The sequence below is a fragment of the Dromiciops gliroides genome, chromosome 6 (genome assembly GCF_019393635.1).
Source record: "Dromiciops gliroides isolate mDroGli1 chromosome 6, mDroGli1.pri, whole genome shotgun sequence".
NCBI classification, from domain to species: domain Eukaryota; kingdom Metazoa; phylum Chordata; class Mammalia; order Microbiotheria; family Microbiotheriidae; genus Dromiciops; species Dromiciops gliroides.
In genome coordinates, this window is record NC_057866.1 from 170,900,327 (window position 1) to 170,918,242 (window position 17,916).

At 37.1% G+C, this 17,916-nt stretch overlaps 1 protein-coding gene across 1 annotated transcript in view; it reads right to left on the reverse strand.

The window, feature by feature from the left end:
- Positions 1 to 252: 252 nt before the first annotated feature.
- The window catches only part of MAP9 (microtubule associated protein 9), a 54,761-nt gene continuing 37,097 nt past the window's right edge, over positions 253 to 17,916 (reverse strand). Inside the window, exon 14 of the mRNA XM_043972863.1 lies at positions 253 to 2,252. Within this exon, the coding sequence (XP_043828798.1) occupies positions 2,130 to 2,252 (123 nt within the window). The 3' untranslated portion in view covers positions 253 to 2,129. The remainder of the gene's footprint in view (positions 2,253 to 17,916) is intronic.

Consider the following 17,916-nt stretch of genomic DNA (forward strand, 5'->3'; position numbering starts at 1 on the left):
GGGAGGCCAATTAGGAGGCTATTTATAATAACTTAGGTAGGAATGGTGAGGGCCTGAATTAGGGTGGAGAACAGATAAGAGGCAGGCTATGGAGGTAGAATGGACAAGATTTGGCAAATGAGGGAAAGTGAAAAAGTTGAGGATGATTCTGAGGCTGCAAACCTGGGTAACTGGAGGAATGGTGGTACTCTTGACGGAAAAAGGAAAGTTAATAAATAATGAGTCCAATCATTACTGAAAAAAAATACACATTTACTATTCAGTAGAGGGGAGTTTGCAAAACTCTGAGGAAGATTATGCAAATCTTTAATGTTAAGACTACAACATATTACTACAACCATGAAATCTCACAGACAGAAAGCTTTACAGCCCCAAACAGAACATACTGCTAAACATTAAGATTGAATCTTTGTCATACTGGCAACACAGTCTTATATATCTTGAACAACATGTCAGCTTCTGTTTATTTGTTGATCTTTTCAGAATTTAGTGATATCCTTCAGGTGACTACTGATAAAACACTCACTAGATGCAGGGTTTCTCTGGTTTAAAGTTTTTTTTAAAAAGTTATCTTCCTTAAAACATACTGTTAATTCCCAGAGCAATCCTGCTGATCTTGCAAATATTTCACACGCCCTATGGAATGAAATCATCAGTGTATTCTCTTAAATTCCCAAATGGTAGTCTGAAGGATGAATAATGTTTTTAACCTGCAGTGTTACTGGAAGGCTTAGCCCAAGAGCCACTTCTATCCCGCTATGTTGTCGAACACAGTTGTGTAAAAGTTTGAATAAAATTGATGCTATACAAAATCCTACTTCATTCAACTAGTGATAACAACTACATTGGATAGTTGCACCACCACCTTTAAAACCACCAATTTCTTCACGACGTGAATTTCTTTGGACAGCTAAACTTGCTCTTTGGCTGTGAGAGTATAAAAACACTTTTTATAAGGCTGATTCAATACCAGAATCTTGCTAGACTTTACATTTTCCCTACTACTTTCTATGTATTCCATTCTGGACTAAAGCAACACTGTAATTGTGAGTGCATATATTTCATCTGTTTCTAGTTAGGTCAGTTAGTTGAAAAAGAAAAGCAAGACCAAAAAAAAAAAAATCCCATGGTGCTAATGAATCCAAAGGGTTGTATGCAGGGGAAGATGGTTCTATTGCCAACCCGTGCACACATGTCCTTGGCCAGCAAGCTTTCAAATGCATGCTCCTAGTCACAAGGAGGACCCAGAAAGATGGCACAAGAATTGCCACTGTCAAATTTACTGCCTTCTTGGAAAATATTATTAATGGCGCTGTCTTTGAACTCCTGTGGAATTTTCTTGACAAATGGATAAAGACAATACTATAGTATTACTGAGAACTTAGTCCCTCTGGGTAATTACGGAACAAGAAAGAAAGTGAGAAAGAACAGGAGGGGTTTTTAAAAAGTGCTTGTGACTGTCACTTGAACCCAGAACAGAGGTGTTAAAGTGCACTTATTTTTAAAAACTGCAAGTTTTTTTTGGGGGGTAATGAGGGGAAAGAGGAAGATGGTTTTTTTAAAGAGAAGATTTGAGGATTATTAGTTTGATAGAGCAACTGTCTCCACTCACCAAAAATTAACTTGGCATAGTTACAAAATTATTCAGTGCAAATATAATAGCTTTAAGATAAAGGAAATATTACATAGATTTTCCAGTGAATAAATATGAAAAAGGAGACCTTAAAGCACTATCATTTTACATATTTAAATAGCACCTCGATAATCAGTACCTTTAGAGTTTGCAAAAGAAAATGATTCTGTTTCATAAAGGGATAAGAGATATACATATTCACCAAGACTAAAGTCATCTAATTGTGGAGAAATTTAAGGACATGATAGGAGATCTGTTTTTTTGTCTAAATGGAAACAATCTGTTTCTTGGCTTTTGAGGAAACCTGCTTATCTATAGTCCGTATAGTGCTTTCATCATCAAACTCCAAACTACCTTTTCTATTACAGCAGACTTCTGGAATTGCAATTTAAATAGAATTTCCATTCTAAAACCAAAATATACAAGGTATGTTCAGAAACCCCTTTTACATTGGTTACTGTTAAACAAGGATTGGACAGCACTGGAAGTAGAATTGTCAATAATTTTTTGTTGGTGCAAGTTTTCTTGGAGAAGTCCATCGAGGAAATGATTCAGATGCATAAAGAACAAGATGTTTCTTTTGTTTTCTGTCATGTTTTTGGTTTTTTTCCTTCTTCTCCTAAAAACAAAACAGAAGGCTGTAACTATTCTATAATGCTATTAATAATCACTTTTATAAAAGAGCTTTACAATTCAAACTATCCAAGTTATTTCCTCTGACTTACACAAAACAAGCTGGGGAGGCATGCAATGCATGTACTAGTGTTTTCATTTTAAGATGAAGAATCAGAGGCTCAGAAATGTCCAATGATAAGCAAATTCTCCCAGGTAGTAAGTGGTAGAGCCAGGACTCAAACTCAGGTTAGCAAAATACATGGAATTGAACACTGATTAACTGTGAAGCTTAGTCCACTGCTCTACACATAATATTGCCAATTAGCAGGGATTCAGAATATAGACTATGTGTATATAAATTTTTGTTAATAAATTTTACCAACTAATAAAAATTTTAAATTTGCCTTTTGTCCTAGAAAAGGCTTTTGTGTTTTAGGGCTTTTTTTTTTTATAAGAAGAAAAACTACATTAAAATTCTGGACAAAAGTCCATTTACATGGTGACATGGTGGTAACATTTTTGAGATTTTATATATATATATATATATATAGTGGAAATGGGAAATTCTTCAACTAAATAAAACTATATACCATATACATAATAAAATATCTGAAGGAAAAATACCAAATAGATAAATGTAGATTATGTTTGATTCATATACAAAAGAGTATTTTTCCAGAAGAAATCAAATTTTAAAAACAAATAATCTTTATGTAATATAAGATATATAGAATAATTTAATCAGATGAAAGATGCTTTATTTTGGTTATCCATATATCCTATAAAACTTCCATTTTGCTTTTTCATTTTTTTATTTGATTAAATTTCATTGATTAAATAAAACAAACTCAGGTAAGCAAAATACATGGAATTGAACACTGATGAATTGTGAAGCTCAGGCCACTGCTCTATAGATACAAATATAAATGTACAGATATTATATATCTATACCTATCTCTCTATATTTTTTCCTTTTCCTTTTAAATTTGATTTAATTTGGACAAAATGCTATTGCCTGCCTGTATGCTTATGATGTCAAAATATTCTTATTATCCAAATATGCTGATAATACAGATCAAATTAAGCATACTCTTAACTATATTGTGATGCTAAAACAATTGTCTCACCAGTATATGGTAAGCTAAATAGTATCCTAAGGTTTGAAAGAACTAATATATTTCCTTAGGTACCCAATTTATTATCAAGAAATGACACATTTGGGAGAGGAAAAATTCTGGAACTAGACAGAATAAAAGTGTGTACATACATTAGAAGGTGGTTGTGAAGATTAATTATATGACTTAAAATGATAATTAAATGCAATTTCCTAAGGACATCTGTGACACAGCCTGCCATCCAACTCAAATCAACAGATATTTCTGATGTGCCTAATATGGGGCAAAGCACTTGTCAGTTGTTAAAAGAGCAGTTTCAGTAGGGAAGTAGGATCAAAAGGCCAACTGTAAAGAATTGATGAATAGGTTGTGTGGAAGTAGAGGCAGGGAGCATAAATAACTATGTGTATGGCAATGAAATAGAGGACAGATGTAGAATGATAGCTTGCTAGGGGTCAACACAAGTTTAAAAATTATTATTATTAACAATAACCTGAACATGTTTTGAAGGCTGAGGGGACAGAGGAGAGAATAAAAGATGGGGTAAGAGCCTGGAGAAGATGATGACACAGAAGAGTAATGAGGTATGCTATAGGGAAGAGCCTAGAATATAGCGAAATAACAGTGATGGTTCCAGAGAAGAACAGCAAGGTGAATCAAATATGCAGATCTCATTAGATTATGTCATCTGCCCTTGTGTCCTGTGTGCTCTCTGCTAAATACATTAAATCTTATCTTCCCATGAGGCCAGGAAGCGTCATACACAGGAAAGCAGCGGCAAGTACTCTGTATAAAAGAAATTATGAATTCTGAGTGCTTTCCTTTTCTATACATCTCTCAAAAATGCTTCAAAACCAGACCCTATTCTTTCTTCCTTTTCTATAGTCTCTGACAAAAGGATGATCCTTCCCAAGGCCAACCCCTCTGTGTTTTTGATTCTGTCTTCTCTCAGAAACTGCCATTCTTGATTATTTACTTGCTCTCTCATCTTCAATCTCTCACTCCTGGCAAATGTAGCATGGGAGACCACTGGACAGGGATTCAAGGAAACCTTAGTCTGTTTTCAGGAAGACCTTACCTCAGATATTTACTAGCTGTGTGACTGTGAGAAAGTGAATTAACTTCTATGAGTTTCTTCATCTGAAAAACGGGGATAATAATAGTACCTACTTGAATTAATGCATACAACACACTTTCAAATCTTAAGGAGCTATGTAAATAGCTAGCAATAATAATTATTATTTTCATTCTCATCTTTTTTGATGAGGTTCAAATAGAAAAGGTCCTTAGACAAGTTGTTCTCCTGATATTTCATTATATTCAGGGTTCTGCCAACTACTGGTCCAGGTGGACAAAATAAATGCCTTCCCTAATTGTATTAGGGTGCAATAGCTTATCCTCTGAAAGCATCCTTGGTACTAGTCTCGTAGTAGATAGGACAACAAAGATACCCACATCTTTTTATTTTGAAAACTTTTCATTTCATGTAGCCTTTTGTTTGTTTTTGGTGGGTCAATGAGGGTTAAGTGACTTGCCCAGGGTCACACAGCTAGTAAGTGTCAAGTGTCTGAGGCTGGATTTGAACTCAGGTCCTCCTGAATCCAGGGCCAGTGCTTTATCCACTTTGTGCCCTCTAGCTGCCCCCATTTCATGTAGTTTTGCTGAGTATTTAGGATATGCAAACCTCTTGTTAAAAATTTTTATGAATCAATTATTCAGTCCAGGATACTGCAGGTCAATGATGATAGTTTAGCACCTGTAGAATTTATTGGTTGTATTGCACAGGATAATCTGAGGACTGTATTTGTATTACGGAGATTTATTATTTGACCATCCATAAAAGATAGTGAATTTCTGATGCATAAATCTAGACACCAGGTCATATCTAGCTGGTATTTATTAGACAGGCGCAATTTTTTTACGGATTCCAGTGAGGTGTTACAGGCTTCTCCACTGTTTCCTTGGATAATTTACTGGGCTGTAAGCTCATCTTCTGGATACTCAATGATAACATCAAAAGGACAACCCTGGTGGCAGACAGAACAACCACAATGATATGTACCTTGCCTTCTTCACATAGTTTTGACTTCTCCAACTACGTCTCTATATTTTATAAGCTTTTCATTTGCTGTCATTTGACAATTAGGAATACTATGCATGGTGACATCTATTAAAAACCATTGTTAAGTTTTTATCAATGTTATGTCTCAGCAGTGGTGGACGACAGTTTTGTCTATAATATTTCAGACCTAATAGAGTTTACTAGTTGAGTTCTCAATGATGCTGTGAGGTTTGCATGGCTTCCAGCATTTCCTTGCATAGTTTGCATTAAGTACAGGCAACCTTTTCATAATTCCTTGCAGTAATGGCCTAGTCCTGAATTGCTCTCATAAACCTCTGTTTCTGTAAACAAAAATAAATAACAGACATTTGAAGAGGACAGAGCAGGTCAGAAAATGTCAGGCTCTCCAAATTTCTCCTCAAAACAAGACAGAATGGCAGAAATAAATAAAAGGCCTCCCTAGAGGAGAGGGCATAGTCCCAGCGAAGGGAAAACGCACCTCTAGGAAGACTCTACTGCATCACAAACAGAAAGCCCTGTGGGCAGCTGGGTCTGGAGGCAGTCTCACAGCAGAAATTTTCACCTTACAGACAGTGTGGACAACTGAGTAGAGGAAGACTGATGGACTCTTTGGTGTCTTGTGATGCCAGGCCCAGCAGTGCTGATCAGGTGTTGTCCTGGGCTGTGGCTATGCATGAGGAGGAATGAGCACAAGCCCAGGAACAGAGGGGAAGGGACCCTGCTGGCTCTGGGCATTTGCAGGAGAGTGAAGTCCCTGGTTTCAGTTCTAGGGCAGAGGACTGAACTGAGGTTTAGAGCCTAGAGGGATAGCAAGGAACAAGAGCTTTTGTGGAATGCCCAAGTTTGGCCTGGACAGAGCTCAGAAAATCAGAGTAAGAAGGACCTAAGGCCTGGGGCACCACTCCCCACACCTCAGGACTGAAACCTGACCATAATAATAAGCTGCTAAAATAAAATAAAGCAAAATAAAAATAAAATGAGTAAGTAAAGGAGAAAGAACCCAACCATAGACCGCTACTATAGGGATAGAGATCTGGGTTCATATACTGAAGAAGATAGCCAAAAAAGCCACTTCTGCATTAAAGAAAAACATCAAATGTTCACAAGCCCCAAACGAATTCTTAGAAGAACTTAAAAAGGACTTAAAATCAAAAGAGAGATGGAGGGAAATTTATGAAAAAGATCAAAGGAAAAACTTTGAAAACTATAATTGGGCAAGGGAAAGCTATTGGTGTTATAAGACACCAAGAAATAATAAAACAAAATCAAAAGAATGAAAAAGAAAAGTAGAAGAGAATGTGGAAACAACTGAGGAGAAACTATACAAGAATTGTTGGACTACCTGAAAGGTATGACCAAAAAAAAGTTTGGATACAATATTACCAGAAATTATTAAGGAAGTTCAAGAATGAGTAGAAACAGAAAAAAAAAATCCACTGATCAGCACCTGAAAGAGATCCCACAATGAAAACTTATAGGAATGTCATCACTAATTTTCAAAGCTCCCAGGTAAAGGAGAAAATACTACAAACAATAAGAAAAAAGAAAATTTAAATACCACAAAACTACAATCAGGTTAACACAAGATCTAGCAACTTCTACATTAAGAGACCATAGAGCTTGTAACATTATATTTTGAAAAGAAAAAGAGCTGGAGTTGTGACCAAAAATAACTGATCCAGCAAATCTGAGCAGAATCCTGAAGGGGGGAAAAGACATCAATGAATGGGAACTTTTAGGTATTTGTGACAAAAGACCCGAGCTCAAAGGAAAATTCAACATATAAGATAAAGAAAAGACATAAGGAAAACATTAAAGACCTGGACTCAATAGGGTCCAACTGTTTATTTTTTTAATATGTGAAAATGTTACTTTTAAGACTGTTTTCATTACTTGGATATTTTGAAAGAAAGATCTGGGCTGAGCTGTATATGATAAGATGATTCTATAAAATAAATCTCGGTAGGGAGAGGTAAAAAGGAGTAATTGTCTCATACGAATGAGGAATGAAAGGAAGAACTGATTGAGAGGAAGCAAATTGGGGTGGAGGGCTGATAGTGCTGGAACCTTATTCTCATTGGAACTGGGATCAAGAGAGAATAACAAACATATCTAGAAGGATATAATAGTCTTCTAAATTTATAAAGAAATAAGAGGGTAAGGGGATGGGGATAAGGGAGGGACTTTTTAGAAGGGTGGGTAGATCAAGAAACAGGAGGATAAAAAAGGTTGAGGAGGATAAATAGGATGGAGAGAAATATACAACTAGTGATTATAACTTTCAATGTGAATGGGATGAACTCACCCATAAAATATAAACAGATTCAAGAATGGATTAAAAAATCAAAATAAAACAACATGTTTATAAGAAACACAATTAAAAATGAGAGATACACACAGAGTTAAAATAGTGGGCTGGAGTAGTAATTGTAATGCTTCAGCTGATGTAAAAAAAAAGCAAGGGTAGCAATCATGACCTCAGATGAAGTTAAAGCTAAAGTAGATTTAATTAAAAGAGATAAACAGGAAACTACACTATGTGTAATAATAGTGATAAGAGAATAAAAAGAAATCGAAGGAATCAAAATGGGAAATAAGGGAATGAACTATCTCTTTTTGTAAATGATATGATGATATATTTGGAAAATCCTAAAGACTCAAATAAAAAGTTAGTTGAAAAAATGATTAATTTTATTAAAGTTGTAGGATATAAAATAAACCCACACAAATCAGCAGTATATTTATATATCACCAACAAAACCTTGCAAGAAGAGATACCCCATTTAAAATAATTGTAGACTATATAAAATACCTGAGAATATACTTGCTAACTAAAACAGACCCAGAAACTACATAAACATAATTATAAAACACACTGTATATAAATAAAGTCAGATTTAAGTAATTAGAGAAATATTAATTGTTCATGAGTAGACAAATCAATATAATGAAAACGACAATTTTACCTAACTAATCTATTTATTCAATGCCATCCTAATTAAATTGCCAATTTTTTTTTACCTATTTAGAAAAAAATTACAAAATTCACTTGGAAGAACAAAAGGTCAAGAAAAAATGTAAAGGAAGAAAGTTTAACAGTATCAGGTCTTAAATTATATCATAACCTATTTGGTATGGTCTAAGAAATAGAAAAGGTTAGCTGTGTGACCCTGGGTAAGTCAATTAACCCTTACTGCCCCACCAAAAAAAAAAGAAATAGAAAAGGTAAATCAGTGGAACAAAGTAGACATATAATACAGAGAAATAAATGATTATAGTAACTTTCTGTTTGACAAATGTAAAGATTTAAATTGTGAGGATAATAATTCATTATTTGGCAAAAATTGCTGGGAAAGCTGGAAAATAGTCTGGCAGAAATGGGGTATAGACCAATTTCTCAAACCATTTACCAAAACAAGGTAAAAATGACCTAGATACATGACCTAGATATAAAGGAAGATATCACAAGAAAAGTAGAATACGGAACATATTACCTATCAGACTTATACAGAGGAGAACAATTTATGTATAAACAACAGATAATGAGTATTATGAGGTATAATATATGTGTGTGTATATATATATATGTTTTCGTTACATTAAAAAGTTTTTGTACAAATGAAACTTAAGTGTAGTCAAGATTAGCAGGAAAGCAGAAAATCCAGGAAAAAAATTGAGTTTCTCAGATAAAGGTCTCATTTTTCAAATATGTAAAGAACATGAGTCAGCCCCCAATTGATAAATGGTCAAAGGATGTGAATAGGCAATTTTTTGATGAAGAAATCAAACTATATAATTATATGAAAAAATGCTAAATAATTATTGATTGGAAAAGTGCAAATTAAAACATCTTTGAGATATCATCTTACACCTATTAGACTGGCAAAATGATAGATGCCCTTCAGTTGGGAAATGGCTAAACAAACCGTGGTATATGATTGTGATACAATACTATTGTGATAGATGAAATAATGAGCTATTTGAATGTAGAAAATATGGAAAGACTTGCATGAAATAATGAAAAGTGAAATGAGCAGTAGCAAGTTGTACGTAGTAACAGAAATTTTGTTCTAAGAACAACTTTGAATGACTACTTCATCTTAAGTATCATAAATACTCAAGCCTAACTAAAAACACCTATAAAGGAAGTTGCTCTCCACCTCCAGAGAAAGAACTGATAAATGGAAGTATTTAAAGTATGATTTTAATTGTAGGCTTTTCTAGGGTAAGGGAAGGAACAAAAAATATATAAAAACTACACAAGATAGGACAAAAGAAAACTTAGAAGGAAGCATAGAAAAGCAGGGTAGCTTTGAAAACAATGTGCAATATTGATTATAGTTTTTAAAGAAAGTAAACAGCCTGAAATAGAAATCCATGGTTTCATAATTAATCCTTTCTTTGTGTTGTGCCATGTACATGGTAATGTTTTTTTCTTTTTGTTTTTGTATTTAACTTCAAAATGAATCAAAAATCAAAAAGAAAAAAAATAAGCCACCATTTGTTAACACGTCAGCCTACTGACTGAATTTATGTGGATATCATAAGAAGAGGGCTTTTTGATTCTGCATTTGTAATATCAGTTGTTTCATTGGCTAAACAAATTTCAGTTGTAGCTCATAAATACAGTGTGGCATATACAGTATTGTCAGTTTTCGTTATTGTTTGGCAAAGTAATATACGCTTGTTGCAAAAGTATTTCTGTAACATTTTAGCCTGTTTATCATGTGCTCTCAGAAATTCTATCAATCTTTTTCTTCCATTTTGACAGTGAAGTGTTAGTTTTTCTATAGTTGGTTTGGGGGTGATTAGCCCTGTGTTTTGTTAACATTGTATGTGTTTTTGTGTGAATACTTTTTAGATCTCTTGTCCATTTTACTGGCCTTGACTATTTACTAACCTGAGTGATCTTTTCCTTTTATAAGCAGCAGGGGGTATGACAGAGAGCTGGGTCTGGAGTCAGGAAGACCTGAATTTAAATCTGGCCTCAGATACTTCCTAGCTGTGTGACCCTGGGCAAGTCAGTTAACCTCTGCTTGCCTCAGTTTCCTCATCTGTGAAATAGGAACAATAACAGCACCTACCTCTCAAGGTTGTTATGAGGATCAAATGGGATTTATGCAAAACAAAGTTCTATATATGAAAATGGTAGTTAGATGCTGCTTTTCCTTGTGGCTCTGACCTATTTCCTTTTCAGTCTCCTTTGTCAGAGCATCTATGTCCTGCCCCTGTGGTTCCGTAGTTTGATCTTATTTCTCTACACCTTCTATTGGTAAAGTCACCAACGCCCTTGGATCCCACTGTCATTTGTATTCAGATGCTGCTCAGTCAGGACTGCAGAAAGACTACCAGATTCGGAGTCAGCAAAAGGACCAGGGTTACTACTTCTGTCACCTATCGCACAAATCTCAGTGTTTCCATTTGTCAAATGAAGCTTTGGACTGCATGACCTCTCAAGACACTTCTGGTTCTAAATATATGATCCTGTGATTTACATATCAAGTGCTCGGCTCTCCTCTGAATTATGGTCTTATGTGACTGCCTGCTCAATGTCTCCAAATGGAGATTCAAAAATTTTACTTGTCCAAATGAAAGCCATCAACTCCCTCCTCTTCTGGCAGCTTTGAATGTTTTTGTTCAGGGCCCCAGGATCATTTTAATTACCTAGGTTCAGAACTTTAATGTTATTGTTGCCTCTTCACTCTCCCTCAGCTCCTGTAGCTGATCACTCTTGCCTTTCCTGTCTTCACATCTCTTACATCTGTCTCCTTCATTCTATCTGGACACCACCCTAGCTCAGATCTCCTCCTTATCTACTGCCAGGACCATTGCAGTCACTTCCTAATTGGTGTCCTGAACTCCAGTCTTTCACCTTTCCAATCTACCTTGTCTAAATGGCTGCCAAAACAATATTCCTAAAGGTCTGAACATTCCACTCCTCTGCTCAAGGGGATTCAGGGGATGCCTCAGGACCACACGCAAACTTTTCATACTTTACTCATTTAAAGACCTTCATAGTCTGGCTCTGGCTCCCTTTCTAGACTTATTTCACATCATTATTACTGCTCACACACATTCCAGATAAACTGATCTACCTGCTGTTCCCTGAATCAACCACTCTCTCCATCTTCCTTTAACAGGCTATGGCACAAGTCTGTAAGCATGTCCTCCTCACCTCTACCTTGGAAGATGCTCACCTCCACCTCCAGTGTGATCTCCTGTCCTGAGATCTCCCACTTAAGAGTTGAAGGGGGTCTTAGATCTCAGCTGACTCACTCCCATTTTGTTTTTTTATAGATGAAGATACTGAGGTGAGGAATGGTTAAGTAACTTGCCCTAGGGTAACACAGCAGCGTTAAAACTTGAACCCAAATCTGGACTCTAAATCTAATACTGCTTTTTTGGTATATATTTCACATGCATATAAAGGATAGGCATCTGTCTAGGATTACTATTATTTGATGCTGGTCATGGCCTAGGTTTACAGGATTTTAAAAAATGATATCCCTTCTATAACATTAAAAAAAAGAGCTATATTCCTAAAAAGCCCTGATATATCTCCAAAGGAACATAAAAGTATTCAAACTCTCTATATTTTTATTGCATAGTGATATCTCAAGCTGTTTTTATTCAAGACAGCATAATATAGATAATAAAAAAGTATTTTGCTTCCACCATCTGGTCATTTTCAAGAGAACAGTGAATGATGAAAATAGCAACAGCATATAATTACAAATAGATCTTTTAAAGGTGATGGATGAACTAATCAAATGGTTACATAAGAAAAACAATGTAGGATAGGAGAAGAAGCAATGGATTAGCATTCAGAAAGTCTGTATTTCCATCTTGGCTCTCCTAATTACTTTCAGTGTAACCCTGGTAAAGTTATTTATCCTCTTCTGGATCTCATCCATAAAATAAGAGGGTTGGAAAAAAAAAAGAAAAAAAAAGTGGGTTGGACTTGATGCCCTCTACAATCCCTTGCAAATGCTATGACCAAATTTATTCAATCAATAGTCTTTTTTTGTCTTTTTTTTTGGTGAGGCAATTGGGGTTAAGTGACTTGTCCATCCATGGTCACACAGCTAGTGTTAAGTGTCTGAGGCCAGATTTGAACTCAGGTCCTCCTGACTCCAGGGCTAGTACTCTATCCACTGTGCCACCTAGCTGCCGCTAATCAATAGTCTTTTGAGGGCTATTGATTCTGGATCTCTTCTACATTCCTAAAATAACTTCTATATTTGAATAGTACTATCTTACCTTCCTAACTTCTAACTGGGGGTATTCCTCAAAAACCTGCCATTGGTCCTCTGCTCTGTCTCCTACACCACCGATCTCCTGAAGTGAACACCTGAATTCTCACAGCGTCAATTGTCTTATGCAGATGACTCCCAAATCTGCACTATCCATCAGTCAATAAACACTTAATTAGCACTTACTGTGTGCCAGGCACTGTGGTAAGGACTGGGGATAAATTAAAAAGAGGCAAAAGACAGTCTGCCCTCAAGGAGCTCAAATTCTAAGAGGGAAGACAACAAGCAAGTGACTGTGTACGAACAAGCTTTATACAGGATAAATAGGGAGTAATTAGGAAAGGGAAAGTACTAGAAGTAAGATGAGCCGAGGAAGGCTTACTGTAGAAGGCATGATTTTAGTTGAAATTTAAAGGAAGCCAAGGAGGTCAGTAGTCAGAGTGGGGGAGAGAGTGTTCGAGGCATGGCGGGAAACCAGAGAAAATACTGGAGCCAAGAGTTAGAGTGTCCTGTATGTAGAACAACCAGGAGGCCGGTGTCATTGTATCAAATAATATATGATGGGCAGCAAGGTGTTAGACTGGAAAGGTAGGAGGAAGGGCTGTGAATCTCAAACAGAACACTTTGTATTAGATTCTGGAAGTGATAGGGAGCCACTGGAGTTTATTGAGTGGGGGTAGGAGGGTGATATGGTTGGACTTGTGCTTTAGGAAAATCACTTTAGCTGCTGAATGGAAGATGGATTGGAGAGATGTGAGACTTGAGGCAGACAGATCCACCAGCAGGCTATTGCAATAATCCAGGTATGAGGTGATGAGGGCTTAAACCAGAGTGGTAGCAAGTGGCAAAGGAGAGGAGTGTATACGAGAGATGTTGCCAAGGTGAAATGGACAGGCCTTCGCAACATATTAGATATGGAGGGTGGGAGAGAGTGAAGAGTCAAGAGTGACTCCCAGGTTCTTAGGAGGGTGTGATCTAGATGAGCACTCAGCAAAGGAAAATGAGAAAGAATGGTTAGGAGGCGAACAAGGAGTGATGTCCTGAAAACCTAGAGAGAAAAGAATGGCACAGAGGACAGAGTGATCAGCAGTGTCCTGGCTGCAGAGAGGCTGAGAAGAATGAGGACTGGATTGGGCAACCAAGATCTGCTAACTTTGGAGAGAGCAATGTTGGTGGTGCAATAAGGTCGGAAGCTATAGAGAAAAGGATTAAAAAGAGAGTGAGAGAAGAGATAGTTGAGGCACCTAATTGTAGACAGCCTCTTCAAGGAACAGAAGAGAGATGAGATGGAAGGATCTAATCAAAGTTTTTTCAGGATGGGGAAGACATGGGTATATTTGTAAGCACTAGGGAATGGGGCAATATACAGGCAAGATTGAAAATAAGTCACAGCAATATGATGAAAGAGATGGGATGGAATGAGATCACTTGAGCAGGTAGAGGGGTTCACTTTGGTAAGGAGTAAGGCCGGCTTATCACGTGAGATGGGGGTTAAGGAGGAGATAGTGGCAGAAGGTGTAGGAATGATATGAGGAAGGGAAGAGGGGAGAAGAGGAGTTTCATGGTGAATAGTCTCAATTTTTTTTTTTTCTGTAAAACACGAGGCACAAGGTTCCCAACTTGGGTAGAGGGATGAAAAGGTCTGGAAGAGCTCCTGTGGATGAGCAGGATAGTAATATAATAAGGCAGGGATAGAACTGCTCACCTTCTCTATTTCCAAATTCTTATTAGACAGTCTATGTGAATGTGTAAATGCAAATGATTTTCAGGGAAGGAAAGCAGAAGCAGCCGTGGCGATGGGGAAAGGCCTCCTGATATGCAGCACTTAACTGAGTCTGGAAGGAAGCTGGGATGAGCATGGGGCATTAGGAACAGTAAGGAGGCCAGTCTGCCTGGGCAATATAATGCATGAAACTGGAGGGAAATGGAGGAAAGCTAGAAAGAGAGAGTTGAGGCAGATTATGAAGATCTTTAAATGTCAAGTAGAGGAATTTATACTTAATCCTCAAGGGGGTAAATGGACTTTATTAAGTAAGGAAAGGCTTCAGAGAACCTACTTTGGAAACTGTATGAAGGATGTATGGAATGGGGAAATATTTGAGGGAGACCAATTAGGAGAAATAAAATTCTGAATATAAATATAAACTGAAATAAAATCCAGGAGAGAGAATGAAAGCCTGAGTAAAGAGTAGTGGCTATCTGAGGAGAAGGAGACAAATGCAAGACATGTTGTAAAGAAACAAGATTAGGCAAATGACTGGGTATGTGTGGCGATGCTGGTGACCGGAGGGATGAATGATAGCATCTTGGCCCCCTTCCTTCAATACTAACTCTCCTTGGGGCAGCTAGGTGGTGCAGTGCATAAAGTACCAATCCTGGATTCAGGAGGACCTGAGTTCAAATCTGACCTCAGACACTTGATACTTACTAGCTGTGTGACCCTGGGCAAGTCACTTAACCTTCACTGCACTGAAAACAACAACAACAACAAAAATACTAACCTTTCCTAGGGGTTATCCCCCAACAAACACCACGGCGGGGGGTGGGGGGAAGGATTGCCCTTCTCTGAATCTATAATTGCCTTATCTTTCCTTGATGCTCACCCCAATCCTATTTATCGCTCAAGGTGCAGTTTAAATACCCACTCTTCTATGAAGACTTTTTCTAACTATCTGATGTGGGAATGCAAAGATGCATATGGAACATGACTTCCCCTGCAGGAGCTCACAATCTAGTAACTCAATTTAACTCAACTCCACAACCATACCTTAGATACCTACTAGGTATTAGTGTTGTTCAGTGTTAGTGGGGACATGGTATGAGTGCTAAATGCTTTGAGAATTCAGAAGAAATACAAATCACTTTGGTTAGGACAAGGCAGGCTAGAGTGTCTAGCCTGGAGTCAGGAAGACTCATCTTCCTGAGTTCAAACCTGGTCTCAGACACTTACTAGCTTTGTGACCAGGGCAAGTCACTTAACCCTGTTTGCCTCCGTTTCCTTATCTGGAAAAGGAGCTGGAGAAAGAAATGGCAAAGCACTCCAGCATCTTTGCCAAGAAAACCCCAGATGGGGACATGGAGAGTCAGATATGACTGAAAAATTACTGAACAAGAGCAACAAAGTTTCAGAGATGACAGCTTCACAAAAGAGGAGACCACTGACTTGGTCCTTGCAGGATATACAGAAATCTGAACAGGCAAGATGGTAGGGAGGTACTCAAGGTAGCATGAACAAAGACACTGGTACCGTAAAGAACAAAGTAGGTTTGAAGGACAGTGAATAGACCAGTTTAGCAGTAGTATAAGTACCTTTGATCAGAGTAGTAGAGACTAATCTCAAAAGGGTTTATTTTTCTGGAGCACAATGGGCTTTGAATCCCAAACTAAGGCTTTACTTCACTTTACTTCAAAATCAAATGGGAAGCCACTGCAGATTTTGAACTGGGTAGTATCAAAGTTGCCTTTTTGGAATATTAATCTAAAGGTTTGGATAACAGATTGAAAAGGGAAAACGATTCAGTGAAGAATGAATGAGGTTTAAATTTTGATGAAAAAAGGGACAGATAGTCTGTTTTGAAGAAATTATTGGTGGTACTTTAAAACTGATTAGATTTAGAAATAAGGGGTATGGAATAAATTTTAAAATGATTCTGTGGTCTTGAAACTGATTGAGAAGATGGTTGTTACTATTCACAGAGATAGGAAAGATGTTTAGTTTTAGACATATTTAGATTACTATGAGGGGAATCCAGGAAGAAATGGTTGAAATGGGACTAAAGCACCCTACTTCATTTATTATTTTTACCTTCCCACAAATTTTCAATCTGTTCTACAGGTTCTTCTTTCCCCTCTACCTACAACTATGCAAAAGTGCCACTTACCCTAAAACAGTCCTCCATAAGTTAGTCAAGTTAACATCATCATCTTTTACACTGAACTGCCTTGCAGTGTAGTCTACAAGACTCTACACTTGCTACGTACAATTTTTCACAACCACTGACTCACAGATTGCCTTTGCAATCTGGCTTTTACCACTAGCACTTCTATTCTAGCACTTATTTGGAATTGCTGTCTTCAAGGTTAACAACCTTTCAAGTCAGAAAATGCAATTGCTTTTTCAATATACTTATCCATCTCAATATCCCTGCACCATTTGATACTACTAATCACAGTTTACTTGAAACTCTTGTTTCCTTGGTTTTAGTTACCCTGAACTTTCCTGGTCCTAACTTCAGATTAGTTTGAGTGTTCTATTAGGGTTAATATAATTGCTAATAGTAAAGGAGGTCAAACATTGGATTTGCAATCAAAGAACCTGAATTTAAATCTTGCCTTTGGTTTACTTATCCATGAGCATGCATGGCATTTCTTACCCTATAAAATAAGCAGGATAGTATTAGATGGTCACTAAGCTCTCTTCCAGCTCTAAATAGCCTTTATTACTACCACTATTTTTTTTTTTGCAAGACAATGAGGGTTAAGTGACTTGCCCAGGGTCACACAGCCAGTTAAGTGTCAAGTGTCTGAGGTCGGATTTGAACTCAGGTCCTCCTGAATCCAGGATTGGTGCTCTTTCCACTGTACCACTGCAGTGGAACCGACCTCAGACACTTGACACTTAACCCTCATTGTCCTGCAAAAAACCAAACAAAAATAATCTCTGTCTCTTTTTCCATCTTTCTAACTCCTTGATAAAAGTATTTTTGGGGTTTCTATTATTGGTGGTTCTTTTGATTTTTCTTTTTTACATTCATTCCTTATACCATTAAAAAACAAAACAAAAAACCTTCTCCTAGTCTTTTGGCTTCAACCCGTGTCAACTACTCCCATATCCTTAACTCCAACCTCTTTTCCTGAGGTTGGCTAACATTTGGTATTGTTTCCTAGATATCTGTATCTTGTGTCCTGTCAGCACCTTGACTCAACATATCTTAAGCTGAACATATCTTCCCCCTCAGTCTCTCTATTTCAGATTTTCTGTGTTTCTGTTAATATAATTGCCATTGCTAACATCTTGATCCCGCAGGCTCAGAACTTTGGAGTAATCTTTTCTTCTTGTTCTAGCTTCTCGATTACCAAATGGTACAAGTTCCTTAGGCTGGTACACAAAGAAGGCTGTGATCTGGTTCCAACACACCTTTCCTTTCTTATGCTCTACTGGTTCCCTATTTTCCAAACAAAGTGGACTACACACGTGGATTGTACCTTTGTTCATTC